This window comes from Typha angustifolia, chromosome 14, assembly GCF_048772165.1.
Source record: "Typha angustifolia cultivar Huaian chromosome 14, ASM4877216v1, whole genome shotgun sequence".
Classification (NCBI taxonomy): domain Eukaryota; kingdom Viridiplantae; phylum Streptophyta; class Magnoliopsida; order Poales; family Typhaceae; genus Typha; species Typha angustifolia.
This window is the reverse complement of record NC_133252.1, coordinates 12,670,713-12,697,624: the sequence shown is the minus strand read 5'-3', so window position 1 is coordinate 12,697,624 and position 26,912 is coordinate 12,670,713. Positions and strand designations below refer to the sequence as shown.

The 26,912-nt window shown below is 37.9% G+C and overlaps 4 protein-coding genes and 1 non-coding gene across 7 annotated transcripts; 3 read left to right on the top strand and 2 right to left on the bottom strand.

Moving 5' to 3' along the window:
- The first annotated feature begins 621 nt into the window (after nucleotides 1-621).
- On the top strand, nucleotides 622-13,130 carry LOC140776620 (clathrin heavy chain 2-like). The gene is made up of 30 exons (XM_073120374.1): nucleotides 622-852; nucleotides 987-1,191; nucleotides 1,334-1,422; nucleotides 1,528-1,606; nucleotides 1,731-1,858; nucleotides 4,434-4,532; nucleotides 4,633-4,741; nucleotides 4,997-5,076; nucleotides 5,161-5,388; nucleotides 5,475-5,540; nucleotides 5,980-6,096; nucleotides 6,665-6,862; nucleotides 6,975-7,091; nucleotides 7,225-7,284; nucleotides 7,520-7,606; nucleotides 7,722-7,805; nucleotides 7,886-8,020; nucleotides 8,102-8,164; nucleotides 8,237-8,341; nucleotides 8,415-8,527; nucleotides 8,614-8,866; nucleotides 9,019-9,155; nucleotides 9,236-9,514; nucleotides 9,620-10,622; nucleotides 10,730-11,215; nucleotides 11,372-11,542; nucleotides 11,620-11,805; nucleotides 12,181-12,303; nucleotides 12,401-12,511; nucleotides 12,604-13,130. The coding sequence occupies exons 1-30, from the start codon at nucleotides 808-810 to the stop codon at nucleotides 12,769-12,771; spliced, it is 5,124 nt and encodes a 1,707-aa protein (XP_072976475.1). The 5' UTR covers nucleotides 622-807; the 3' UTR covers nucleotides 12,772-13,130.
- Nucleotides 13,131-14,120: 990 nt separating this feature from the next.
- Nucleotides 14,121-14,192, top strand: TRNAH-GUG (transfer RNA histidin (anticodon GUG)). Its single transcript has one exon. It is a non-coding gene; the product is annotated as a tRNA-His (tRNA).
- Nucleotides 14,193-18,015: 3,823 nt separating this feature from the next.
- On the bottom strand, nucleotides 18,016-20,412 carry LOC140776482 (large ribosomal subunit protein eL31). Its single transcript, XM_073120208.1, has 2 exons — nucleotides 20,252-20,412; nucleotides 18,016-18,478 (listed from the first exon to the last, which is right to left on the bottom strand). Exons 1-2 carry the CDS (start codon nucleotides 20,335-20,337, stop codon nucleotides 18,199-18,201), a joined length of 366 nt encoding a protein of 121 aa, XP_072976309.1. The 5' UTR covers nucleotides 20,338-20,412; the 3' UTR covers nucleotides 18,016-18,198.
- Nucleotides 20,413-20,561: 149 nt separating this feature from the next.
- LOC140775891 (cytochrome b5 domain-containing protein RLF) lies at nucleotides 20,562-24,110 on the top strand. 3 transcript variants are annotated; one of them, XM_073119375.1, is made up of 7 exons: nucleotides 20,562-20,694; nucleotides 21,299-21,413; nucleotides 22,080-22,245; nucleotides 22,332-22,472; nucleotides 22,778-22,912; nucleotides 23,621-23,671; nucleotides 23,838-24,110. In XM_073119375.1, the coding sequence occupies exons 2-7, from the start codon at nucleotides 21,381-21,383 to the stop codon at nucleotides 23,909-23,911; spliced, it is 600 nt and encodes a 199-aa protein (XP_072975476.1). In that variant the 5' UTR covers nucleotides 20,562-20,694; nucleotides 21,299-21,380; the 3' UTR covers nucleotides 23,912-24,110. The 3 variants fall into 3 exon arrangements, with proteins under 3 accessions (XP_072975476.1, XP_072975475.1, XP_072975477.1); XM_073119374.1 differs by having other exon boundaries at nucleotides 22,080-22,260; XM_073119376.1 differs by having other exon boundaries at nucleotides 20,677-20,694; nucleotides 22,085-22,260.
- A 544-nt stretch (nucleotides 24,111-24,654) lies between these two features.
- LOC140776601 (probable N-acetyltransferase HLS1-like) lies at nucleotides 24,655-25,876 on the bottom strand. The gene is made up of 2 exons (XM_073120348.1): nucleotides 25,800-25,876; nucleotides 24,655-25,703 (listed from the first exon to the last, which is right to left on the bottom strand). Exons 1-2 carry the CDS (start codon nucleotides 25,803-25,805, stop codon nucleotides 24,714-24,716), a joined length of 996 nt encoding a protein of 331 aa, XP_072976449.1. The 5' UTR covers nucleotides 25,806-25,876; the 3' UTR covers nucleotides 24,655-24,713.
- Between the last annotated feature and the right edge of the window lie 1,036 nt (nucleotides 25,877-26,912).

Genomic DNA, 26,912 nt, shown 5'->3' with positions numbered 1-26,912 from the left:
AACATGGCAGGACTTTTGTTCCCTGAATACTTTGACCAAAGAAATAACATCAATCTCAATCATAACCGATCTCACTTGTCCTGAGTTTTTCTCAATCCCATCAAGATGACCCAAGCTTCACGGTAGATAGGAGACTCTTTAATAGTAGGGTCAGTTGCAGCCTTAAGGTGGCTCTCTCGGCAAAGACGGATCTGATTATAACAGCGGCTCTGGACAAATTTAGTGTCAAAATTTTGAATGGGCAATGATGCTGATCGATCTAACCGTAGAAAAGACGGACGAAAGCAGCTCCTGCGGCGGCCCGCACATATAGTCGTGAATGTTTGAATTGGGCTGGGCTGGGCTGGGCTGGGCTGCACTGGACTGGATTCAATCGAAGGCAGAATACACGTACGGGGTCCAAACTAAGGACGTGCTCCCCAGTCAGCATCACATTATAACCATACATATAAACTCCCAGCCCCACCCGATCCCGTGTACCGCAACAACTAACTAAAACCAGCCTACGTATCCCGAATCTTGGAGTCCATCCGACGGTCTGGATCAAGCCAATGTCGCGCTCCTTGTCTCGCGACCAAGGCAACCACCGAGACGACGAATAAAAGTAAAGCAGCCACTTCCCTTATTCTCTCGCTCTCTCTTGTATATTTTCTCCTCAGATCCCGATTCATTTCCTCCTCCCTCTTCCCCCACTCCCCCTCGTAAGAACTCGAAGGGTTCCAGATCTACGTCTTCATCCATACTTCCCTCCCATTTCTTGCCGGAACCCTAATCCGAGAACCCTAGCGGACTTCCGATCCGGTCGCCATGGCGGCGGCGAACGCTCCGATCACCATGAGAGAGGCCCTCACGGTGAGTTATTCGATCCGTTTATTTGATCTAAATTTCGATCCGCTTCGAGGTTAGAGATGGAGCTAGGGTTTCGAATTCTTGGAAGGGAGGTCTGATCCAATCGGATCTGGTGATTTGGTGTTTTTTTTTTACAGCTGACGAGTCTCGGGATAAATTCCCAATTTATCACCTTCACTCATGTCACGATGGAATCGGAGAAGTATATCTGCGTCAGGGAGACCTCGCCGCAGAATAGCGTGGTCATCATTGATATGAGTATGCCGATGCAGCCGTTGAGGAGGCCGATTACGGCGGATTCGGCTCTGATGAATCCTAATAGCAGGATTCTCGCTCTTAAAGGTTTCAATCGATCTCGTTTTGCTTACCTCGATCTGTCCTTTTGTTGAAGTTGTAAAAACCTTTTCTGTTTTCTTATTATAAACTTTGATATAGTTTTGGTCAGTAAATCTTTAATCGTGAATTTGGTATCTGAATTACGTAGCTCAAATACCGGGTACTACTCAGGATCACCTACAAATTTTTAATATTGAAATGAAGGCCAAAATGAAATCGCATCAGATGCCTGAGCAGGTAGACATGCTAAAGCAAAATCTATTGTTACTCTTATACGTTTAAATGCCTCATTGTTTAGTTGTCTGGGGACTGCATTCTTAGATGTGCTTGCGACATTTGTAGGTTGTCTTTTGGAAGTGGATCACCCCGAAGATGTTGGGTCTTGTTACACAATCTTCGGTGTACCATTGGTCAATAGAAGGTAGTTTATGAGTTAGAATACACTGCTTATGTTTATCTCTAGTATCACTTCAAGTCTGTGCTATATAGTCTGCTATTTGTTGAAGAAATTTGACTAAGAATATGCCATTGTAATTGAAATACAGGCGACTCGGAACCCGCTAAAATGTTTGATAGGACAGCTAATTTGGCAAATAATCAGATCATTAACTACAGGTGTGACCCTACAGAGAAGTGGCTAGTTCTGATTGGAATTGCACCTGGTTCTCCAGAGGTACGCTGATCTTAAAGATGCTCAAGCTGAATGTGTCCTAGCATTCTCTCATTGATTTCATCAATCCTCGGCTAGTAGCATTTTCATAATTAATGCTCTCCTTGAGTAAGGAAAACATTCTTAGGGCCTTTGCAGACTTAGAGTGTACTGTATATATGCCCTTTCAGTTTTGATTTCAAGCACTTTATACCTCAGGTAATTTACTTCGTACTAGTTCATATGTGGCCTTCTTTGAACACGCCCAATGGTTTCTCGCATATCTTATCCTCTTTGTCTGGTACTGCTAGATTCTCTTGTCAGCTAATTATTAAGGATGAAAATAGTTGTCAAGAATAATGAATTTCTTTGTTATTTGAAGCCTCAAACATTTCATTTGCTACTATCCTAGCCTGACTTGGATTTGGATATAAATTTTTTTATAAAGTGTCAACACAGGAAGATGATGATTTTAGTAAGGGCAACTTGTTTATGATTTATGTCTTATATATTGAGATATGAAAGCAACACATATATAATAATGGAAGTAGTTGAAAAGCGGCCAAGGCAGTTGCCTTGGCGGGGCAGAGCATTGGCTGCCCGCTTAGGAAATATGTGATAATGGTTTGGCTATTGGGCAGACAAGGCAGCCTTGGCGGGCCGAGCGGTCCATTTTGGTGGATAGTTCCTCCTACCACTCCTTGAGGAATGCGAAGATGGATCTCAAGTCGAAAGCGACCTTGTGTGGCACGCACGCACCCACCGCCATGCTATCGCATGCAAAGCGCGTGACCTAGACATAGAGGAGTAGGGGTTGCTCTTGTAGCATGTGATGCCGCACGGGAGAAGGGGCTTAGTCTCCTCCATGGGGAGGAGGAATCAGGATAAGTGGACGTCACATTCAGCCTTAATGAAGTTGGTATCAGAATTGTCTCAGTTGACGAGGGGGTTCTCGAATTGAGAGACTGTGAGGGGATAGAACTAAGACAAGGCAGAGGTGAAGGAGGACTTGAGGACGAGGGCGGAGTAGTCATGCGTTGGGTGGTTGCAAACGAAGGCGATTGAGACGTGGTAGGCTTGGGTGCTTTGGGATCCAAGAGAGGCGGTAGGAGTGGAGATGGGTTAGGGTGGGAAAGACCCTAGATGCGTTCATGGGATATGGTATGAATGGTTGATTTATACTTTTATAGCCATGCAACATGCAAAGACACATGGTTGAAAAGGCTCAAGAACACAGAACAATAGTTGCAGATTCCCAAACTACCAAGGGACACCATCATGACTTTTATTTAGTAACAATAAAGGCCAAATCTTCCATAAAAAAAAGACTAGGGTCACGTTCCATCATGTGTAGTAATAAAATATGTATATGCCCTTCGAGTAATTTATTATTTTAGATGCATTAATAAAATATGCACACACACACATATCTACACACACACGTACATATTTGTAAATTATGATCTTTTGTTGTTGTGATGGTGAATTGCACTATTAAACTTTTTATATATGCTATATTTGTATATATTATATATAATTATTTTCTATTTTTATATATTAGAAACGCTAGGCTATCTTGGTGTCCACCTTGGCGCCCGTCTTTTGCCTTGGCGCAATGCGGTGGGGTGCTCACTTGCAACCTGTGACCGCCTTTAAAAATATTGAACAAAAGTTTAACATTATAGTTCATTAGGAAGGAAACTTTTTGCATACCTAATTGTAGAGGATATGGTTTTGATTTATAAGAAGTTTAAAGATTAAGAATGAGTTGCTAAGGAATGTGCGGGAGGTGGCAGCATAAGAGTTAATAAATGGATGTCTAAATGCAACTTTGGTGGAAATAGAAAATGAAATTGAGATCAAAGAGTGATACTGATACTGAAACAACTTATTGTTGTCCTAGTGGACATAAGGAAAATGAAAAGATGAATGATTCATGACTTGATTTCTCTGTAAATGTTAATTGGGTTGATAAAATGTAGAGGTAGTTATGATCTCATGATGTCACACATTATAATTTTATGCTGGAACCTGAGATTTTTGGCGATTGAAAGTATTCTAAAGAATAGATGAATCACCACTTACCATTGACTACTGACTTTCTTAGACATATTTCACAAACATATGGATAATGAATGACATCATGGGCATTGAATTACAAATTAGTTGATGAGATAAAATGGTGGTTTGAGTTGAATTCGTTTTATCCTCTATGTCCAATGCAACCCTCAATGACTGCGGCTATCTTAACCTCCACCATATTATTCAGTAAATTGTCCAGCGAATTGAGATTGAGTTGAACAAGAAACTACAACAGTATGGCTGAGAATTTTGTAAGTGAGGTAAAGCAACCATGGAACATGCAATTTTAAAGAGGTATATCAGAATCCTTATGCGTTCTTCATCTTTCAAAGCCCGATGAAGAGCTAAACAAGTGCGCATCCTTGTCTTTATTTGTCATCCATTTTCCTTGGTTTTGTTCTCCATTGAGCATTTCTTAAAGTTTGTATGATCAGAGTAGCTAGTGACATAGTCTGTCTTGTAGATATTTAGTGGAAACTCATGGCTTTGTAATTTTTTGATCTGTTCTTGATCATAGAGACCACAACTGGTAAAAGGAAATATGCAGCTTTTTTCTGTGGACCAACAACGTAGTCAGGCACTTGAAGCACATGCCGCATCTTTCGCAACATTTAAGGTGAGTCCTTTTGCCTTCTACATGTGATTTGATGCTTCATTTTGCAGTTTAAGTATTTATCTTGTTTTTTAATGACTGCCTGTTTTGACTGCCTATCCAGGTTTCTGGCAATGAAAATCCTTCTATACTTATTTGTTTTGCCTCAAAGACCACTAATGCTGGACAAATTACTTCCAAGTTGCATGTCATTGAACTTGGTGCACAGTCAGGTTGTACTGACAGATCCTTTTGTGTGCTTGAATCATACTTTGTGCATTAGCTTGTTTATATTGGATGTTCTCTTCTTCCTCTTTTATTATTTCAATGTTACAATAAGGGTGGATTCAAAATTGAAATTACTTGATTTCTTTATTCTTTATAATTCTGTTTTAGCTTACGAGTAATCATTAAGGTGGTCAATTTAATCTTCTGGTTAGATTTTGTCCCTTTTTGTTCTTATTCTCAAGGATAAATGTCTTTGCCAGGAAAGCCTGCTTTTTCAAAGAAACAAGCAGATCTGTTCTTCCCACCAGATTTTGGTGATGATTTCCCTGTGGCAATGCAGGTAAGATGTCTAGGGTCTTTTGTTTTATTCCGAAAGAAACATATCCTCACATCACACTTTGATCAAATGAATTTCTTCCTGCAGATTTCGCAGAAGTATAGTTTGATATATGTGATCACGAAGTTTGGTCTTTTATTTGTGTATGATTTGGAGACAGCCACGGCAGTCTACAGAAATCGAATTAGTCCAGATCCTATATTTCTTACAACAGAGGCTTCAGCTAATGGTGGCTTTTACGCAGTTAATAGGAAGGGACAGGTTCTGCTCGCCACAGTCAATGATGCAACTATTGTGCCCTTCATCAGTGGACAAGTATGTTTATCAGAATTTTCTTTTGAATGCAATGTTGATTTACAATTTTAGGTATTTTGCAGTTACAATTTGGTAACTCTTTTCAGTTGAACAATCTGGAGCTTGCTGTAAATCTTGCTAAACGAGCAAATCTTCCTGGTGCAGAGAACTTGGTATGTTATATTTTGAGATTTTATTTTTTTCATTCAGCTAATCACTTATCATTTAGTTGGTCACAGTAGATTCCAAAGCTTAGTGTGCCTATCTGGTGTTGAGACTGCATGGGGATTGTGGTGACCTTTCTCATGTAGGATGCAGAAACTACCATCTCTATATATCTTCAGTCTCTAGTCAACCTTCTTGATTGTCTTCTCCCGAGTTTTTCCTCGTACATGTGGATCACAGCCAAGGAGTTCTCAACCATAGATGGGATACACTGGCATTGCATTTTTGTGCTTCCACTAATTATACATGCATATTCTGTTGGACCTAGTTTTATTAATTGTGTGAACGTTTCTTACTGGTGATAATATACATAATATTTGGCATCTAATCTGCAGAAAGATCTATACAGAACTTTTACACATTATTTCCTGTGCTTTTGGTGAGCAGGTTGTGCAGAGATTCCAGGAACTATTCTCGCAGACAAAATACAAGGAAGCTGCTGAACTAGCTGCTGAATCTCCACAAGGCATCCTTAGAACTCCTGATACTGTTGCCAAATTCCAAGTAAAAATCCTTCCCATTTGTGATCTGTTTTGTTTATAGCATGCTTACAGATTGTAGCCTTATTTTTAATTGTGTTAGTTATTAGTCTTACTTTGTTATCCAAGTCCATTTCTAAATGATACAAACTTGTTGGGGGATTAAAAGAAAGGTTGAGATAGAACTTACATGACTTCAATTATTTCTGTGCTGAACTTCTACTTATGGAAATTTAGGCCAAAATGGTAATGCCATGAGATGGAGGAGGAAGATCATATGGTAGGTTATTGGAATCACCTATTGTAGGTTACATAAATTCTGTTATGCAACCAAGGAGCATACTCCCAAAGTTTGTATTGATTTGGAAAGTGTGGACGAAAGAGAGTGATTTTAGTTTGATCTACTGAGGGTGCAATTAGCTAATCAAGTAAAGTATAACACAATCCCATTCTTATTGGTTAGTTTTATTGCTTATATGCATAATGGTAGCTTTCTTATTGACTTTTTAATTGATTGCAGTATTTATATTTTTCATAAAAGATGCCACTCTTTGTTTGTCAAAGTAGGATCTGACAATACTAATGGTCTGCAGAGTGTTCCTGTGCAAGCTGGGCAAACACCACCACTATTGCAGTACTTTGGAACATTGTTAACACGAGGGAAGCTCAATGCTTTTGAGTCTTTAGAATTATCTCGTCTTGTTGTAAATCAGAACAAAAAGAATCTACTGGAAAATTGGTTAGCTGAGGATAAGCTTGAGTGCAGTGAAGAACTTGGGGATCTTGTCAAGGTAGTACTTTTACTTCATCGCAAGTTATTATCAATCTTTTTGTGTATCCTTATTTTTAGGCCAAAATTACTGAAATTTTATTGTTGGCTCCTTGATCCTTCTTTCTGTACAGACCGTTGACAATGATCTTGCACTCAAAATCTATATTAAAGCAAGGGCTACTCCAAAAGTTGTCGCTGCATTTGCTGAACGAAGGGAATTTGACAAGATTCTTATTTACTCCAAGCAGGTAGTGTTGCAATATAAGATAGTTTCCAATTTTCCCTTTTTCACTGTTTAGTATTGTATTTGTTTTCTGGACAAAAGGCAGGTTCTTAGATTTGACAAAAAGTTGTTTCTGAAATTCTTGTTCTTTGTTGCAGGTTGGCTATACTCCAGATTATCTTTTCCTTCTGCAGACTATTCTAAGGTCAGATCCACAGGTAAAATCTTGTCTTGGAAATACAAGGTGTGCTATATGCATTTGTTTAATCTGCTCATGAGAACTTTTCAAATATTGCACTGCTCTGAGCTTTCTGATTTTGATTGGTTTTTCATTTCTTTGCTAAAATATTATAGCGGCAACATAGATTGTTTGTCTTTGAAGTTTCACACATTTCCTTGACTTGGATTTTTGTCTTCATTTTGATTTCTGCTTAACAATAGATTATATGACAGGGAGCAGTTAACTTCGCTCTTATGATGTCACAAATGGAGGGTGGTTGTCCAGTGGATTACAATACAATCACTGATCTCTTCCTCCAGGTCAGCTCTGTTGGATGCCCTATTAATGCGTAGGACCTTAATAATCATGTTTGCCTGTTGGTTACTTCTCACTTGTTAAATGAACTTTTGCATTTTGGATCTTTGTTTATTACAGAGAAACATGATCCGAGAGGCGACAGCCTTCCTCTTAGATGTTTTGAAGCCAAATTTACCTGAGCACGCTTTTCTTCAAACCAAGGTAATATTCCTCGGCACAAGGTTGTTCAGTATTCTTTTGTGTCTCTACTTATAGGTATTTCTCCTTTGTTGACATTGTAGGTCTTGGAGATCAATTTGGTGACTTATCCAAATGTTGCAGATGCTATTTTAGCTAATGGGATGTTCAGCCATTATGACCGCCCTCGAATAGCTCAGCTATGTGAAAAAGCTGGATTATTTATGCGAGCCCTTCAGGTTATATGTTTTTCACAGATTGTGTGCAGCTAAAATTTTCTCCTTTAATGGCCTATTTACTTAATCCTCTTCATTTTGCAGCACTATACCGAGTTGCCTGATATTAAACGTGTTATTGTGAATACTCATGCAATTGAACCACAGGTTTGTTATCTTGTGATACATTCTTGTTCTTGTTATATGTTCATACTGAGTATGATATAATGCCCTTTCTAGGCATTAGTGGAGTTCTTTGGTACCCTTTCAAGAGAATGGGCATTAGAGTGCATGAAGGACCTTTTAGTGGTTAATCTGAGAGGAAATCTTCAGATAATTGTTCAGGTAACCTTATTCGTTTTGGTACTTTGGTGATCTGATTTATTTTGGATGTTTTTAAACAATAATACATTTGCAGGCTGCCAAAGAATATTGTGAGCAGTTAGGTGTAGATGCATGCATAAAACTATTTGAGCAATTTAAGTCATATGAAGGTCTCTACTTCTTCTTGGGTTCATACTTGAGCTCCAGGTACTTATTTTGAGATTTAAGTATTTTGAAGCAGGTTTTCTACTGGTGTTTCCTCTGATGTTTTGCTTTCATTTTATGTGAAACAGTGAAGATCCGGATATTCATTTCAAATACATTGAGGCTGCAGCAAAAACTGGACAAATTAAAGAAGTTGAACGTGTAACAAGAGAATCTAATTTCTATGATCCCGAGAAAACAAAGAACTTCCTCATGGAAGCAAAGCTTCCAGATGCACGGCCCTTGATTAATGTCTGTGACCGTTTTGGTTTTGTTCCAGATTTGACTCACTATTTGTATGTCAATAACATGCTTCGGTACATTGAAGGCTATGTTCAAAAGGTAAGAAATCCTGAAGTGACATAATTTCTTTGAAGAGCGTAATTGACTGATATTTTAAATGCGAAATGCAACAGAGTGAGATTGCTCTTAATTGCTTGAGAATTAATTTACTACTTTCAGTAAGATTATGAAGTTAACTTGGTTTACTCTAGGTGAACCCTGGCAATGCTCCTTTGGTCGTAGGACAACTACTAGATGATGAGTGTCCTGAAGATTTCATAAAGGGCCTTATTCTTTCTGTTCGTTCCCTCCTTCCGGTTGAGCCACTTGTGGATGAATGTGAGAAAAGGTTTGTGACATCTCAACTTACACTTTCTCAAACAACTCTTTTTGCCTAATATATTTGTTGCGGTTCCTTGTGTGAATCAGGAATCGACTGCGGTTGCTCACACAATTTTTGGAGCATCTTGTGAGCGAAGGAAGCCAGGATGTGCATGTTCACAATGCTTTGGGGAAGATCATCATAGAGAGCAACAACAATCCTGAACATTTTCTCACTACTAATCCTTATTATGATTCACGTGTTGTGGGTAAATATTGTGAAAAGCGGGATCCTACCCTTGCTGTTGTTGCATATAGACGTGGGCAATGTGATGATGAGCTTATAAATGTCACAAATAAAAATTCCTTGTTCAAATTGCAAGCTCGGTATGTGGATTATTTTTGTAATAAATATTTTTCATGATGCATCTTTCTCTCCTTTTGTCAGATATATGTCAAATAGTGATTAATGATTTTATTCTCTAATGTCAGATATGTTGTGGAAAGAATGGATGGTGATCTGTGGGAAAAAGTTCTTCTTCCTGATAATGAATATAGAAGACAGCTGATTGATCAAGTTGTTTCTACTGCATTACCTGAAAGCAAGAGCCCTGAGCAAGTTTCTGCAGCTGTTAAAGCTTTCATGACTGCTGATCTTCCACACGAACTGATTGAACTTCTTGAAAAGATTGTGCTTCAGAATTCTGCCTTCAGTGGAAACTTTAATCTGCAGAACCTGCTTATCTTGACAGCCATTAAGGCAGATCCATCTAGAGTCATGGATTACATCAACAGATTGGACAACTTTGATGGGCCTGCTGTTGGAGAAGTGGCAGTTGAAGCACAGTTGTATGAGGAAGCTTTTGCCATATTTAAGAAGTTCAACTTAAACGTGCAGGCAGTTAATGTCCTTTTAGATAACCTCCAAAGCATAGAGAGAGCTGTAGAATTTGCATTCCGTGTTGAAGAAGAGGCTGTTTGGAGTCAGGTTGGTAAGGCTCAGTTACGTGAAGGGCTAGTCAGTGATGCCATTGAGTCCTTCATTCGTGCAGATGATGCAACACAGTTCCTTGATGTTATTCGGGCTGCTGAGGATGCAAATGTTTATCACGATTTAGTAAAATATTTATTGATGGTGAGGCAGAAAGCTAAAGAGCCGAAGGTGGATGGTGAACTCATTTATGCATATGCAAAAATTGATAGACTCGGTGAAATAGAAGAATTCATTCTTATGCCAAATGTTGCTAATCTCCAAAGTGTTGGTGACCGGTTGTTTGATGATGCTCTTTATGAAGCTGCCAAGATCATATTTGCTTTCATATCTAATTGGGCTAAGCTGGCTTGTACTTTGGTTAAGCTGAGACAGTTCCAAGGTGCAGTGGATGCGGCTCGCAAAGCAAACAGCTCAAAGACATGGAAAGAGGTTTGTTTTGCTTGTGTCGACGCTGAGGAATTCCGTCTGGCTCAGATATGTGGTTTGAATATTATAATACAGGTAAACACTTTTAGCTTCTATACAGATTATCTTTGAAATATTGCTTCTACTCATTTAAGAACCTTCACCAAAAAAACTGTCTGAATATGTACATATATATGTTTTAGGTGGATGACTTAGAAGAGGTCAGCGACTATTATCAGAACAGAGGATGCTTTAATGAGCTGATTTCTCTCATGGAGAGTGGCCTTGGGTTGGAACGTGCACATATGGGCATCTTTACAGAGTTGGGAGTACTATATGCTAGATATCGACCGGAGAAACTTATGGAGCACATCAAACTTTTCTCAACCCGTCTCAACATTCCTAAGCTTATCCGTGTTTGCGATGAGCAACAGCACTGGAAGGAGCTTACTTATCTTTACATACAGTATGACGAGTTTGACAATGCGGCCACTACTATCATGAACCATTCTCCAGATGCATGGGATCACATGCAGTTCAAAGATGTTGCCGTCAAAGTTGCAAATGTTGAGCTTTATTACAAGGCAGTGCATTTCTACCTACAGGAACATCCAGATCTCATTAATGATCTTCTTAATGTGCTTGCCCTTCGTGTGGACCATACACGTGTTGTAGACATAATGCGCAAGGTTTGCATTTCTTTTAGGTTTCACCTCTTGGGTCCTTTTAGGTGACTTACTTGGGAAAATGACTGGGAACAAGTTTTTAATTTCTTTGCGTCCTGATAATTACATCTCTAATTCTGTTACCGCTCTCTTTTACAAGCTCTTTGTTTCTTGTTTCAGGCTGGTCACTTGCATCTGGTGAAGCCATACATGGTTGCAGTTCAAAGTAACAATGTGGCTGCTGTTAATGAAGCATTAAACGAAATTTATGTTGAGGAGGAGGACTATGATAGGCTACGGGAATCAGTTGATATGCATGATAACTTTGATCAGATAGGCCTTGCACAGAAGGTAAAAGTTTTGCATCTTTAAATTTAAGTTGCATGTACATTTTTTATTCTCCTCACAATTGCATTACCCATGTTCAGATTGAAAAGCATGAGCTCCTTGAGATGAGGCGGATTGCTGCATATATTTATAAGAAAGCTGGTAGATGGAAGCAATCAATTGCATTGTCCAAGAAAGACAACTTATATAAAGATGCCATGGAGACATGCTCCCAGTCCGGTGACCGTGAACTGTCTGAGGACTTGCTTGTTTATTTCATTGAACAGGTACATTCTGAACTCTCATCTTCCAACTATTGCACATGCACGCTATGTTTGGATCAATTTGGTCCATTATAGTAATTATACTTGCTGTCTCATTATTTAGTTGGTTGTTAGATACAGAGAGTAGCCTAGTAATGATGTTGAGTTGAGCAATAATTATATGGTGCAATGTTGGGATCTTAAGAGCTCATAATTTTTTAAAGGCAAAGTCTAGCCTTTTGCAGCGTCAGTACCAATTAGCAATCATTTATTAAAGTTGATAAAGAAATTGTTGTTTAGTTGTGCATATTATATGAGGAAGTTGTCAAGGTGCTCTTCTCTTAGACAGCATTTTGGAATTCCAATTGGATCTGACAATTTCCTGATATTGTATTGCAGGGAAAGAAAGAATGTTTTGCTTCTTGCCTCTTTATTTGTTATGACTTGATCCGGCCTGATGTTGCGCTGGAGCTTGCTTGGATGAACAACATGATCGACTTTGCTTTCCCATACCTCTTGCAGGTGAAATTTTACTATTGTTTTCATCTTATTTACATTGAGACCTCTTTATCCAGTGACCTGTATCACTCATCATGCTGAACATCTGGTGTCCTTTCAGTTTATTCGGGAGTACACTAGCAAAGTAGACGAACTTGTTAAGGATAAGATTGAAGCACAAATTGAAGTGAAAGCCAAAGAGAAAGAAGAGAAGGACATGGTTGCACAGCAGGTACTTCGATTTTTTATTGAGTTGCTTCAGATTTTGATGGCATGTCATGAGTCCTGTGGTATGCATAGTAATAATTGGGCTTGTTTTTGCAGAATATGTATGCACAATTGCTGCCTCTGGCTTTGCCAGCTCCACCAATGCCTGGTATGGGAGGACCACCACCGGGTATGGGTGGGCCATATGCAGCTCCGCCTCCGATGCCTGGGATGGGGATGCCTCCAATGCCACCGTATGGAATGCCTCCTATGGGAACCTACTGAGGCTATTTTCATGTTTTGCTAGCATTTAACTAGAGTCCATGATATTTGATTACTTCATGTGTTCTGTGCTGTGAAGGGGTAGTAGCCTCGAGTTCATCTCAGCGTAGGTTTATCGGTTGTTCACTTGGTAGCAGGCCATTTTTGTCTACCATATATCAAGGCTGAGCTGACGGTGTATTCTGACTGTATTTTTCAAATGATTAGAGGAAGGTTATGGTTTAACTAGGCGTTTTATGAACTGCGGCCTGATGCCATTTGTATAGGATCTCATGATATGCGGTGCTGCATATCTGCGTTTCTTGAGTTTGTGTATTGGAGAGCTTGATTTTATATCGATATTCTATTATTCTATTGTTCTACTGCCATGGAATATTGGAAGCGTAATTGCCTGGAATGTTTTAAAAAGATCCTTCATATTGAAGGTCGAAATCTTGGTTATGTTCAATCTATGATGTTAGCTTGGGTCAGTCACGTTCAGATGGAGTGCTGCTGACTCATATTGTTCCATCACAGAAATATCTGCCTACTGGGAATGATGTTTAGCCGTTTTCTTGGGTATGTGCTGTGGGTTTTCAGATGTAACCAGATGTTTCATTCTAGTGAATTGAACTAATTCACGCGAAAGATGAGGAAAGCATTCATGAGTTGGTGACACAATAGCTGTTCAGGATGGTGATCTGGATAAATTTATGCTTCAAAATCGTACTTTGTTCTGCGTAATTCTGACTGTATATTAGGGGCTATAGTTGTATGCGGAGTTGGTATATTTGTACCCTAATTCGCTAATTAATAAGATGTAATTTTAGAACAAGATTTCTAATTCTTAATTCCAGTTGACAATAGTTAATACTAATATGAATTATTCTATTATTTAGTTGAATATTACTGTAGAGAGTAATAATTAAATTTATTGTGACAAAATTGATATTTAAGTAATGAAAAGTAGTGAATTTGTATTGGGAATTTGGTGATATTTTAAATTAAATAACAAAAATACTATTGATTAGATGTAAAATAATAGTAAGAATTAGCCATCGTCTAATCTAGGGACATAATAGTAATTATGAATTGTTATTAATTTTATTTTTAAAAGTTGTATAAAATAAGAGGGGAAAGAATGTATTAATATATCAGAAGAAAATTGTTTAGTTACTTTAAAAGAAGCTATTTCTATTCCAGAAATAAACAGGAAAAAAAAAGACTCTTTATATTCTACAAATAAACAGGGGAGAGTTTAACACTTTTAACGCTTAAAATTACCGTCCTTTTTAAGGTTATCTTGGCTATTATGGAGCTCGGATTCTATTCTAATATAAATCAATCTATTTTTTAATTCAAATAAAACAAAAGTGGCTGTAGTTTAGTGGTTAGAATTCCACGTTGTGGCCGTGGAGACCTGGGCTCGAATCCCAGCAGCCACACACTTTTCCAATTTTTTTTTGGTCTATTCATATGATATTCTACAGCTTTCCTTAATATTCCGAATGCTAGACTAATAAAACTCATTTGCTACTCTACTTAAAACGAGAAGTTCTTATCCCTCGTGTGATGCTTTGTGAGCAGGAAGTGAGTAGCTAGGCAGCTATAAGAACTGACACTGATGACACTAATCGTATGTTGAGTTGTTGACATGTAGCTCAGACAACTTTAGTACGACACCAAGAGGTTAATTAATTAATTAATTATGTTCCATTAAGCTGATCATGCGTTATCACGAAAAGTACGTAACAATCGAGTATTGTTTCTTGAGATGCAATGTTAACATAAACAAGCAATCACAGACACACTTGGTATATATCCATGGAAGAAGTAGCAACTTACACTTGATACACCAAAAACAAGCTACCACCTTTTCTTCCCCCAACCCCACCATTAATTAGATCTCCATATATAGGTAATGATGCTAGAAAATATCTGTATCATGATCACAATAATATCTAGCACATACGTATAACATCTAATTAAGCAAGATTTGGCAGCATCTCCTCATCTTGGTGGTAGTAATAAGGCAAAGGAGGAAGAGGATGTGGTGGTGTAGGTTGCATCGAATAGCTCACCATCTCCTGAGGCTGAGGCTGAGGCTGAGGAGGAGCAAACATCTGAGAAGAAGCAAAGCTACTACCACTGCCACTAGTGCCACTACCGTGATAACCACACGCAGTGCTCGGATGGCCGTATGATGAGGCATGGCATGGGTCATCCATGGGGAGCATCAATGCAGCTTGGTGCAGCCATATCTGCGTCTTAAGGAACTTCACATAGTGGATGGCCTCCTCTAGCATTGAGACTGTGTCCATTTTACTGCCCCCAGGAACCAGACTCTTCAAGATCCTGAAACGATCACTGATCCTGTGCCGCCGCTGCCGCGCCGCCACGCTCTGCGGGTCAGTCGAGAGCTTAACACGCGTCCCCCTCTTCCCACCCCTCCTCTTCTCCAGAGGCGACGAGGGCGGAAGAGGAAGAGGGAGAGGAGGAGATGGAGCATTTTGGTGGTATTGGAAGTTGTTGTAGGAGTAGTCCATGAGCCCAATATTGTGTTGGTCTCCAAATGGGTTCATGGGTATAGTTGAGTATATAGACTTGGCCTTATATAGAGGAAAGGTGAGGAAAAAGTCGTAAAGATGGGAGTCCTTTCTTTGGGTTTCTTTGGGAGAGGATGGGTGGGGGGGGGGTTTAGGGTTTTAGGGTTAGGGTTAGGGGAGGAGGGAGTAGGAGGAAGGAGACGTACGAGTTGTTGTAGTGTTTTATATATATATATATATATATAATTATCTTTGGTTTCTTATTAAAAACTTAATAGTGATATGAAGTGTGATATGATTTGATATCCAGGGCTCGAGTTTTCATTCATATGTACGGCCGACGAACCAACAGCCACAAATGTGAAGGCTACACAGAGAATAGAAGCTTAGGTCTCGTCTTATCTTTCACAAATCATGCATTTTATTGGAGGCCATTTGCACCAAAAACTCTCTTTGTTATAATATTTGCCCATTTTCTGCCTTTTAATTTTCAAATAGTAAATTTCGATTTCATTTTTTTTTAAAAAAACTTATTTGATTATTATTGAAAGTCTATATTTAGATACTTATCTTAACAAAATAAAAGCATATATTCTATATACTCTCTTTACGTATAATTTATATAAATAATATATACTATTTAAAATTTATTATACAATGGATCAAGGATGTTTATTTTAATTTTAATAAAACTAACACTAAATCAATCATAAGAAGACGACTAAACTTAACAATTTTAGCTCCAAAAATCCATGTAGTAGTAGTAGTAGTAGTAGACGACCATACCGCGGCAGTGGTAGATAAACTGTTAAAATTAAATACCTCTTCTTTTAACAAAATACCGTAGTATTTTGTACGACTACGACTGAAAGAACTCGTACGGAAGATTAAAGAGCTTATCGATCCGGAGCAAGAAAGGAAGGAAGAAAATTGGAACGTACGGCAAGTCTTCTCTATTGCCTCGGGATTCAGCAAGCAAAGAGGGGGAGAGTGAGTCGTCACACAGAAAGATTGTCCTCCTTTTCCAAACAAAAGAATGTTAGAAAGATTGAAACCCCCCCCCCCGTCAACTCATAGAAAGATTGAACCACACCACCAGTTCCTTCTCTTCCTTTTTAACAACTCTTTTTTAATTTTTTTAATAAACAAATAACCTCAAACTCGTTTTTATAGGTTTTTATTGTGAAAAAAGAAACTATTCGCAAATTGAAAAAAATAATCCTGGATCAGAGGTATAATTCAGAGTGTTCTCTATCTATGCTTTTCATTTCATTAATGTGTGAAAATTAGGGGGGGAAAGAGAACTTTTTGTCAAGGAAAGAAGGAGAAGTTGACTTCAAAAATGTTAAATGGAAGGTGGCTTTTTCCTTTTTTTTAATAATATGATTAAAATGTAGGAGGATATATGGGAAAAAAAAAAATCTTTGCTACATATTCAAAATAATTTAATATTATGAGAGTTAGGACTGAAAGCTAGGAAGGATAGTAAAAGGGACGGACAGAGATCACGAAATTAAAAGAGAGAGCAGTGAGGAGAGAAAAGAGTGATGTGTGATGGATGTAACGCATTGATTGGATTTGGCTTCTGGTGTGATGCTGCTGCTGCTGCTGCTCTGCTGCTGTCTTCTTTTAGTTTTAGTTTTAAGTTTTAGTGAATATATATATATATATATATATATATATATATATATATATATATATATATATATATATATAATGTATTAAGAGTAGTTGGGTTGTTGCCACTTGCCATTTCATTTCAGATCACACTCACACTCACACTTACACTCGTGTTGGGTCACGCACACGTGCATCCATCTTTGTACCAGACGGATTACTTACCTGCAGTCTAAGCGTGCAGGAATTATCCTGCAACCAACCACTCACTTTACCGAGAGTTTGTAAGTATTTTCCCATTGACCAATGAGTTGATGAGCTCTACTTTAAATTTAAATAATTATTATGAAAAAAAAATATTTAGTAATTAGTGGTGGTGGTTTGGCTCAACAATACAGTTAGTTTGGAAAAGCAACTCAGCAACGTGATAGCTTAAAGTAATATCATAACGGTATTTAGTTCGAAATAATAGTTCAAGGATGCACACGACTTGAAGTCTAAATTAAACAGTTTAATATATTAATAAAAATAAATTTTTGATAAGGTCTTAGTTTTTTTATATCATGAAGAATTGACTCTTTATCCGATCTATATCTAATCTTTTGAAGTCTTGAATGATAAAAAAAAGTACACAACTTTCAAACTCTTGAATAGTTATATTATGAGAAGACGCCCGTTACAATAAATTATGGTAAAAAAGAAAGACATTATATGAATATTTCCAAACCCCCCGTTGTTCTTAACAAACAACTAAATAAGCAGTCTTGGTTGTTTTAGTATTTGTTATTGCCTATCTGCTTAGATGGTAGTTTACTGTATTACTTCTTTGTATTTACTGCTATCTGATGATAGAGCAAGGTGTTTGTTTCCAAGAAAAGTGTTTGGTAACGAAGCTAAGCCACAGGGTCTTTTTTTAAATATGAAAAGAAAAGTAAGCAGTCTTGTTTAAAAAAATTATATTAGATAATTATTGTTCTCGAGAGCAAGCGAACTGTGGTATTGATAGACTACTAGCTCAATGAGTTAAGCAAAGCCTAACAATTCGATTAAACATCGAGGATGATGAGCAGTAATAAATGCTTTTGTGAACACAGAAGCTAAAATATGATAACAGAAACACCAAGTATCCATAAATAAAGCTAAATTTGTCAACATAAACTAGCAAACAAGGATAGCATCATCAAGTTCTCCACAAAAATAGAAGAAACAAAAAGTTCCGGATAAAGTATTTCACTAAACCCTCCCTCATCAACCAGACTACGTCAACTGGAAACAGATTTATCTGAGTTTACTCTGCTTCGTCAACAACCTTGGTTCCTAATCCTTTAAGACCCTCTGCGGGAACCTCTGCAACCGTGACCAATGAGTATAGCTCTTCTTTGGCGTCCTCCTCGTCGTTCCTTTTCCTGGCGATTCGCACACGAACACGCCTTGGCACGCCGCGGACACCACGGCTCCAGATGAGCTTGTTCAGCTTTACGTCGACTCTGACATCAGTTGTACCCATAGACTTCTGTGCGAACTTCCTGATCTCCTTTATGGCTTTGGGGGCCTTCTTCTTGAATGTGCTACTCAAAATGACAAGATGAAAATTACTCATAATGGCTGGATTATGATAGAATAAAAGAGGTATTCTTTTTCCATATCAGAATTTGCTTTCAGTTACAACTACATAAGGCTGTAAAGCAACACTATTCACATCTCTCAATCAAATTAGAATTGCTGAGGTACCCACCAACTAATGACATCCTATTTTGATGAAGCATGCAAATCTCCCAACAAGAGGGAGCTAGGAAGGTACCTAAGCAAAATTAGAACTGGGTAAACAGGATCAGCCAGCCTTAACTGCCAGCCAGGTCAAGCTTTTAACAGGTTGGCTCAGATGAACAATGTTGTGTCCTCCATAATACAAAGTCAGAATCAACCAGAGGAAATTCTATCAAATATCCATGCAAAGTAGGGTCAACCAGAGAAAAATCAATCAAGCATTCCCAATATATACTTCCTATAATTCCAACATCTGCATCCCCTAACAGAGCCTTGCAGACTTAGAATTCAACACCACACCATCATCCCAATAGGACATCCCCTTGACTTCTGTCATAATGCCATCTACTAGGGTCCTCTCATACCTAGAGACCTTTCACTTGTAAGACCCAACTTTCTTCTCTATCTTCCTCCACACTAGAAATCTCACTCCACTAACAAGTGGCTTGATAGAGGCAAATAAAACTGAATTGCAGAAGACAACACAGCTGAAGGAAGAGGAAGCTAAAGGCAAATAACTAAGGAACAGAAGCTAACAGGTGAACAAACTCCTAGCTCACCCTTTGGTCCTAAAACTAAAATAAACATAATAGTTGGGTCAGATAATCTTTGGCGAATAAATCCGAAGCATAAAGCATGATGGCCCTAACCAATGCTTCAGTCAAAAGATAACATAAAACATGATGAAAAATTGCACAGATAAAAAAATGAGATAGGGAGTCATAAGATACTACACAAACCTATACAATAAAATTGTCGTATGCAGAATTTCAAATCCAACTCACACTGAGCTAAATTTATTTTTTGCATAGACAGTTGCAAAACAGCTAGATGAATCAAATCTCGGTTCTAGTCAAATACTACATGTCAGTTCATAAATTTATGAGAAGACAATCCTAGGCTTTCCACACATGAATAGCCTGTAAAAATTTACACACACCAAATATAGCTTTAACAGAAAAATGCCAGACCCCAATTAATACGAGCAACTTATACATCAATCCAATGAAATGAGACGGAACATTTTTCCTTACTTCATGCGAAAGCATCAGCTAGATAGTATATTTTCTTGTTATAGTGAAAATAAATATCAATGCAAGCTATATGACAGTATGGTACTTGATATTGAGGGTCTAAGTAGTCTCCTCAATCCTTACTTCCCTGTCTTAAGAAGACTATAGTCTAATGATACACAATAGCAACTAATATTTACGATCATGTCATCAAAATAATATGAAAGGCAACTCCACGAGTACTTAAAGAAGCCAAGAAACTACCTAACAACTTGGAGATCTATACCGAGATCTATACCGAGATCTGTATATATTTGAGGAGTGATATTACTCATCTTCTTGTTTTCAACTGCTATAACTATATCACCACTTATAGCTTCACAGGAATTCTAATGAGTACACAACAAGATCTAACCAACCATACGCATCCAGAATAGAAATTGCTCAAGAAAATAATGACCATAAGAAACCATAGAATTCTCTACCCGAACAAAATGGAGATGGATGCTGGATCCAAAGAAATAAATCTTCAAAATTGGGGAAATAACGAGGAAAAAATACCAGCCATGCAGACGCTTGTGGAGATTGATGGTGTACTCCCTCGTGACAACCTCCTCTTTCCTCCCTTTGCTTCCCTTATCCGCCATGGTTGCCGCCCGCCTTCTTCTCTCCCAAAGAAAACCCTAAAGTAGCAGCAGCGTAGAGGAGGAAACCCTAGTGGTGTGAAAAGAAGAATTTATAGGTATTACGGGACCAAATTTGCAAAAGCATCCTTATTATAAATATAATTATGTGTCAGTCTTTGACTGGTACTAGACGGATATAATGAAGTCATGACGGGCTTTTCTGCAAAATAGATTACCCCCAATATTATAGTTTCCACTCTAACTTCGTGTGCCGTGATGCTTCTTTCTCGACTACTTTTCTTTGGAGAAGGGAGACAGGAAGGGAGGAGGAGGAGATAACAGTAGATTACAACATCGATCTCCACGATCGCCTCCACGGTTGGTATTTTTATTTTATTTGTTATATTTTAGAGTTAATTCATTTGGGTTATTTGGGAATTCGCAGATTCCTAATTGCCCTTTTCCCGGGCCACCAATTTCGTCGTGCACGATTCAGTCCATCAACAGATCTAAAAGAATTGCAGTAGTAGATTCTGTTGAACTAAATAGAGTGTAGCTATAGAAGTTCGAATGGATGGCCTTGCTTAGTTTGTTTTAATTTTGTTGAAATAATCCTAATTGGGTCTTCTAGGGAAATATATACTCCTAGTGGTATGATTCAATTCATAAAAGAAAAAAAATTAAAGAGGGGAGGGAGATTCTTTTGGGCTAGACAGAGTGCCCTATATATTATATAATTGAAAAAGAAGATCTTGTTTTATTTGTAACATAATAAGGAAGAAAGCATGTAAACTTGATGCTTCTTTTGCCCTTTATGTTCTCCTTTTATGTGCATGTTGGTCTTCATTTCTGCAACTTGTTAGTAGCTAGCGAGCTTCAAAGATATAATTAGTTAGCAAATCATATGTAAGACTAATCCAGTGGTCGTTAGCTTCTAACTTCTTATAGCTGATTTTAGTTTTCTTCTTTTGATAAAATGCAGGTTTTCTACAGGATTTCACATAAAGCCAGACTTGGTTGGTCAATATCAACATTCGTAGGAGAAGGCATTAACGAGGTTGCAGATGGAAGATTCATCAGATTTCACCTTTTGCAAGGCATGCTGAATTCTCTTTCATCATAAAAGGCTTGTTAAATTGATCTATTGTACTTAATCTTTTACAGTGCTGTTAATTGATAGATTGACTAACCATTGTTTAGATGTAACTTGGTTAAGTTTAAGTCATGTCAATTTGATCTAAAATTATCCTAATCTGAATGTTGAAAGGGAATATGCGTCTTGTTTAAGCTCATCTCCTGTGAATGTTAACTGTATGTTGAAACTCAACCCAGCCTCTAAACCTCTACATATCATCACCGGAGAACTTGTTCAAACTTACTTGGCCAATTTGGAAGGAACTGTACATGTTGTGAAATATGTAAATTAAAATTACTCTCCTTTGGTTTTTATATTAAAATGAACTACATGGTACTGAAGTAGATGAGTTTCAAACTTTCAATGCCCGAAAAATGACCAGCATATATCTATTAGCCAACTGATCTCTATGAATCTCCCAATTGCACCATGGAATCCAAGTGGTTGACATAATGCACATTCTAAATAAATGGTTCTGCACTATAGTGTTTTATATTAGCTTATTTAGAAAACTTGTACATTAACATTTGTGTGTTCAGTGGTCTGAATCTAAGAAGAAATCCACTCTATTATTGCTTTCTGTTAGGTTACCTATTTTCCTAATAGTTTTGGGTATAATCTTATGTAGGTTAGTTCACAAGTGGATGATGATTATTTGGAGTCTCCTAAAGCTATCCCCGCAATTGAAAATATGACACTTGAAGACAAACAAACAGATGGAGTTGGTCTTGGTAAGACTGAGAATGTGAATGGAGATAATAATCCCCCCAGAAATGCAGAAGTAAAAGATGAAGGTTCAAGTTTGCTAAGTAAAAATTTCATCAATATCCTGCCACTGGATTCTAAACTAAGTATATCAATGACATCAAGTTCGTTGCAGAAACTTCACTAACAGTTGATGGGCCATCTCGGCAGAAGCCTCTAATGAAGAAATCTGTAGTGCGAGCAAAGGTTCCCTTTGAAAAAGGGTATAGCCAGATGGACTGGATAAAGCTCACTAATACTAATCCTGACCTTGCAGGTAGTTTATTAATTCTTCAAAAATGCTAGTGGTTGATATTTAACAGTAGCTAGTTTTAAGATGGACAGTGATGATGATAGCAGAAAGCAACTACATCATATGCTAGTGCAATGGTAAATCTAGAATTCATCTTTTTTTCTTTTTTCTTTTTTTCTTTTCATGGACTGGTCATTCATTAATTATGCAGTTTTTATCTCCTTTAGTCAGCATCTAATTATGTGTCTGTTAGTTAGCAATAAGCATCAAAATAATATCCTGGCATGCATCATGCCGTTTTTACTTTTTTATTTTTATTTTTTTGACAGAGCTTAAGGGGAGGTCAAATCGAAGGTTGATTTCTATAGATGAAGTTAAACAGCATAAGACTGAAGGTTCTGTCTGGACAGTTTTAAAAGGTCGCGTCTATAATATTTCTCCATACATGAAATTTCATCCTGGAGGTATGCGTAATGCTAAATCTTGATTCTGACTTCCTATCATGTGCCATGCTGGTCTTATCCTGCTTTTTTTAGCACTTTGTGTTTGCAGAAATATTTCTATCTCCTTTGCCACTGATATTGATTTTGTATCTGATGTTCAAGACAACAACTTTGCCTTTTGCTTCTGGAATAGTTGTGCAAGAGCTTATAACAATTGCTAGGCCAGAGATCTTGGTCATTTGATCAATCTGTTCTTTCTTCTAATTTCTATGTTTGAATATATCGCTAGTTTTATTGATTAACTGATGAGATATCCTTTTCTATTACCTCTGGAATGTTGCTCATATCCAGTTGGCCGGCATAATCGGTCATGCTAGTGCAATGCTGGTTTTAGCATTTTGATTTTTCTTTAAAAAGGAGAGTACCCTGATCAGTATAGTATTCTACTTCTCTACAGACTAGCGCAATGCTGTTTTTAGCATTTTGATTTTGATTTTTTTAAAAAAGTATCCTTAACGGGATAGTATTCTACTTCTCTACAGATTTAATGAGGAGACATAGGACATTATATCGTGCTAAAAATGGGATTTACTTACTTAGCAATTGATTCTTTTTTCATATTTACATGAAAAGCACATTTATTAGGTCTCCTCTTCATTTAGTATCTCAGTAGTGTCTTTTAATTTATGCTTACTCACAGGAAAGCTCCTTAAATGACTAAATTTGCAGGTGTTGATATGCTTATGAAGGCTGCCGGGAAAGATTGCACTGCTTTATTCAGTATCCTTTTAAGTCTACACAACTTATTTTATGATACTTAAATAGACAAATGATGGTTAATGAAGAAGTAAACAGATCTCAAGGCACCTAATTCTTGCTGAATAGGGTCTAAAGTTCACGAACATCATTATTTGTGACAGATTCATTTTCCTTAATTACTTCCTAGATAAATATCATGCTTGGGTGAATGCCGAATTCCTGCTGGAGAAGTGCCTTGTTGGTGTTTTAGATGTTAACTAAAGAACTTGAAGCACCTTCTGCTGGAAATATTTTTTCCCTCACCTGAGTGTCGTGCTCCATTAGGTGACCTTATGACATCATTATTGCCTCCACTTGTATACAAGGCAACATACTTTGAAAGTACCAAGAATTGATATTAAAACATTCTTTTTGTACAAGTGCATCAAATGATCAAATACTATTCTAGCTTTATTAATAAGAGTGGATGCTGAAGAGGGTGCTTGCTTGACTAATTAATAACAAATGATGGGCTTTGCTTTCGCAAACTACTTTTGTTAGACTGTCATAATCTCACAAACATGATAGAGCTATCTGTGCGTATTTGTCACCACGTGTTCATTGCTTAAGACTACTAATGGAAGTTGAACTTGAGATCTAGTAGACTATTAATGGAGGTCTAATGAGAGCGAAACAAGTGTAAAGTGTAAACCAGCTCTTTTAACCCCCATGCAGGCAGATGAATTCCATGTAAACCTTGCCTTTTCTCTCTCTCTCTCTCTGGAGTACTCTGTGTACTCCTTTCTTTTGTGAGTTGATGGATTAGCCAATAGATTATGGAAGCTGACATGTCAACCATCAAGTCCTTCAAACTTTTGTTCTCATTAAATCCTAAAAGAAAATAAAATTGTGCATATATCTTTATTTATTTATTTGATGGAGATAATAAACAAAGTGAATAATTTGTTTAGAAATTTATGGCAAAGCTGAAAGTGGATGGAGAAGTTCATGGCATACAGGAGAATGGTTGCATTCCAAGTTCCAATTTTCACATGAACAACAGCAGCTGAGTCAATCTGTCGAGCTATAGATCTCTTGGGTCAAAGAAGATGGTTGGGGGCGGCGGCGACGTAGTCCAATCCAAGAAAGCTTCTTCCTTTTCAATCTGCAGAGGTTTTATGCACCAAATATCTTCTGAAAAAGAAAAACTTTTCCAGTGTGGGATGTAACTTCTGATGACATCTCCACCTCCAACCTCAGCTACAATAACCTCACAGTCGTTGCTCTTCCTTGCCATATTATGCACATAGAGGCACAAAGAGCTCATGAGGAGCTCTGCTTGTGGGCCCTCCGCTTGCATGCCATACATGAAATAATACCCGAAGGTAGAGAAAACATTTGGCACAACTGGGACTCTAAGCCATGGAAAGAATTTATCTATCCAGTTTGAGAATTTCCTCATTGCAACACAAGTCCAAGGAGCTTTCACAACCTTTACCTTGTAAACCATGGTGCAGTTCCACACACTTAGCATCGCCCAGCTTCTCGGCGTCGGTGAGTCGCTCATCGCTGACGACGACGATAAGTTCCAGTTTTCGCCGCGAGGGTATGCCAACCATGTGCCAAAGCTCAACTTGTTTCTTAATACACTATCGATATCTTGAGGGAAGAACTCGGTTGAGCTCATATACTTTCTGTAAAGGCACTCAGCTTGTGAGATCTCTACCTTCTTGATCTCCACACTTGAGCTTATCGGGATCAGATGATTGCCCACCGGATTCACAAGTATCGCCGGCGTCCTGAACGCAACGAATCCTAGCTTGTAAGTGAAGAGCTTCAGCGAGGCTTCGTTGCTCTTCTCAGTGGCCATGTATACATAGTCTACAAGATTGTCATGGAACCATTGTTCCAATCCAAGCACCAAGCTTGAGCCAATTCCTCTCCTTTGATGGAGAGGTGAGACTCTAAGGCCAAGTATATATCCTAAGCTGGATGGCCGCAAGCCTCCGGTGGTCGTCGCAATCTTGATCGACCCACAAATAATTCCCACCAACTCGTTCTCCAATTCAGCAACCTGAAGGAGAGTATATATATAAATATAAGTATATAATGAGTACTGATTAAGATAGAGATCATGCAAAAGAAGGGGCTTTAATTAGTAGTACTTCACCAGCATATTATACAGTGGAGTGTTGCGAATCCTAGAGAGGGGATCACCTAAGGTATCAGTGATCAAGAATGGTCTCTTGTTCGTTGCAATCTCACAACTTTTTTCTAGCTCCACTACTCTTTGATGGTCTCTCTCCATTTCAAAGCTTCGAATTCTCAAATCAACACAAGACATGATCACGATCAGAAGAAAGTTAGTTGGAACTTGTTGATCACACCCAACTGCATGCCAATATATACCCCTCAAAGGACTACTACAATTAATAAACTGACTAACTAACCATGACTCCATGTTGATATATTATTACAAGATGATGACACTTCACCATGAATAGATTAACTAATCCCTCTAATAATTGTTTTGTTTAGTGCACAGTGGGCAGATGATACGATCAACACATCATGAATTATTCCTTCAGCTTAAGAAATTAAATGCGATAAGTTTTGGTATCATCCTCCATCATGAGTAGTGGTCATCTATGAATTCTTGGAGCTTAACTTTTGGATAATTATCTAAGCCATCTTCACTATTGCATGCATATCATGGTATTGCTTTCTGCTTGTACTTTCTAGGATTCCCCTTTGGGCCATAGAATGCTCATCCATTAAACATAGCTTTTGAGCTTAATATAAGCAAAGACTAAGATAATAAAAATACCTCTCCCTCTTTATTCAGTTAAAAAGTGTTCATCCATATCTCTCGACTCAACTAACTCGCACCAATCTCTCACACTATTTGTTGCCCAAGCACTCCAGGATGCACACGTGTGCTGGGGTCACTAATGGATTGCTAATCCATGCTTGTGGGCATAACTATGGGTTAATGGAGATGGCCAAAAGTTGTAATGTTCTACAGAATACTAATGTCACAGGCTCTCCAAAGTATGCCATTATTATGTATTAGAGTTGTGCTCTTTTATAACCGAACAATAAGCATCTGTTTGCTTTTGATTTATTTTCTCCAACTTGGTCTATTCCTGGTTATGTATAAGATGATGATTAATTTGGAGTAAGTTAATGGAGTCACATCTTAGATTTTGTTCTTTGGTGAATGTTACCTTAATGAAAAGGATTTTTCTTCTGACTTTGAGAATTTGTTCTCAGTCTTAGCTAT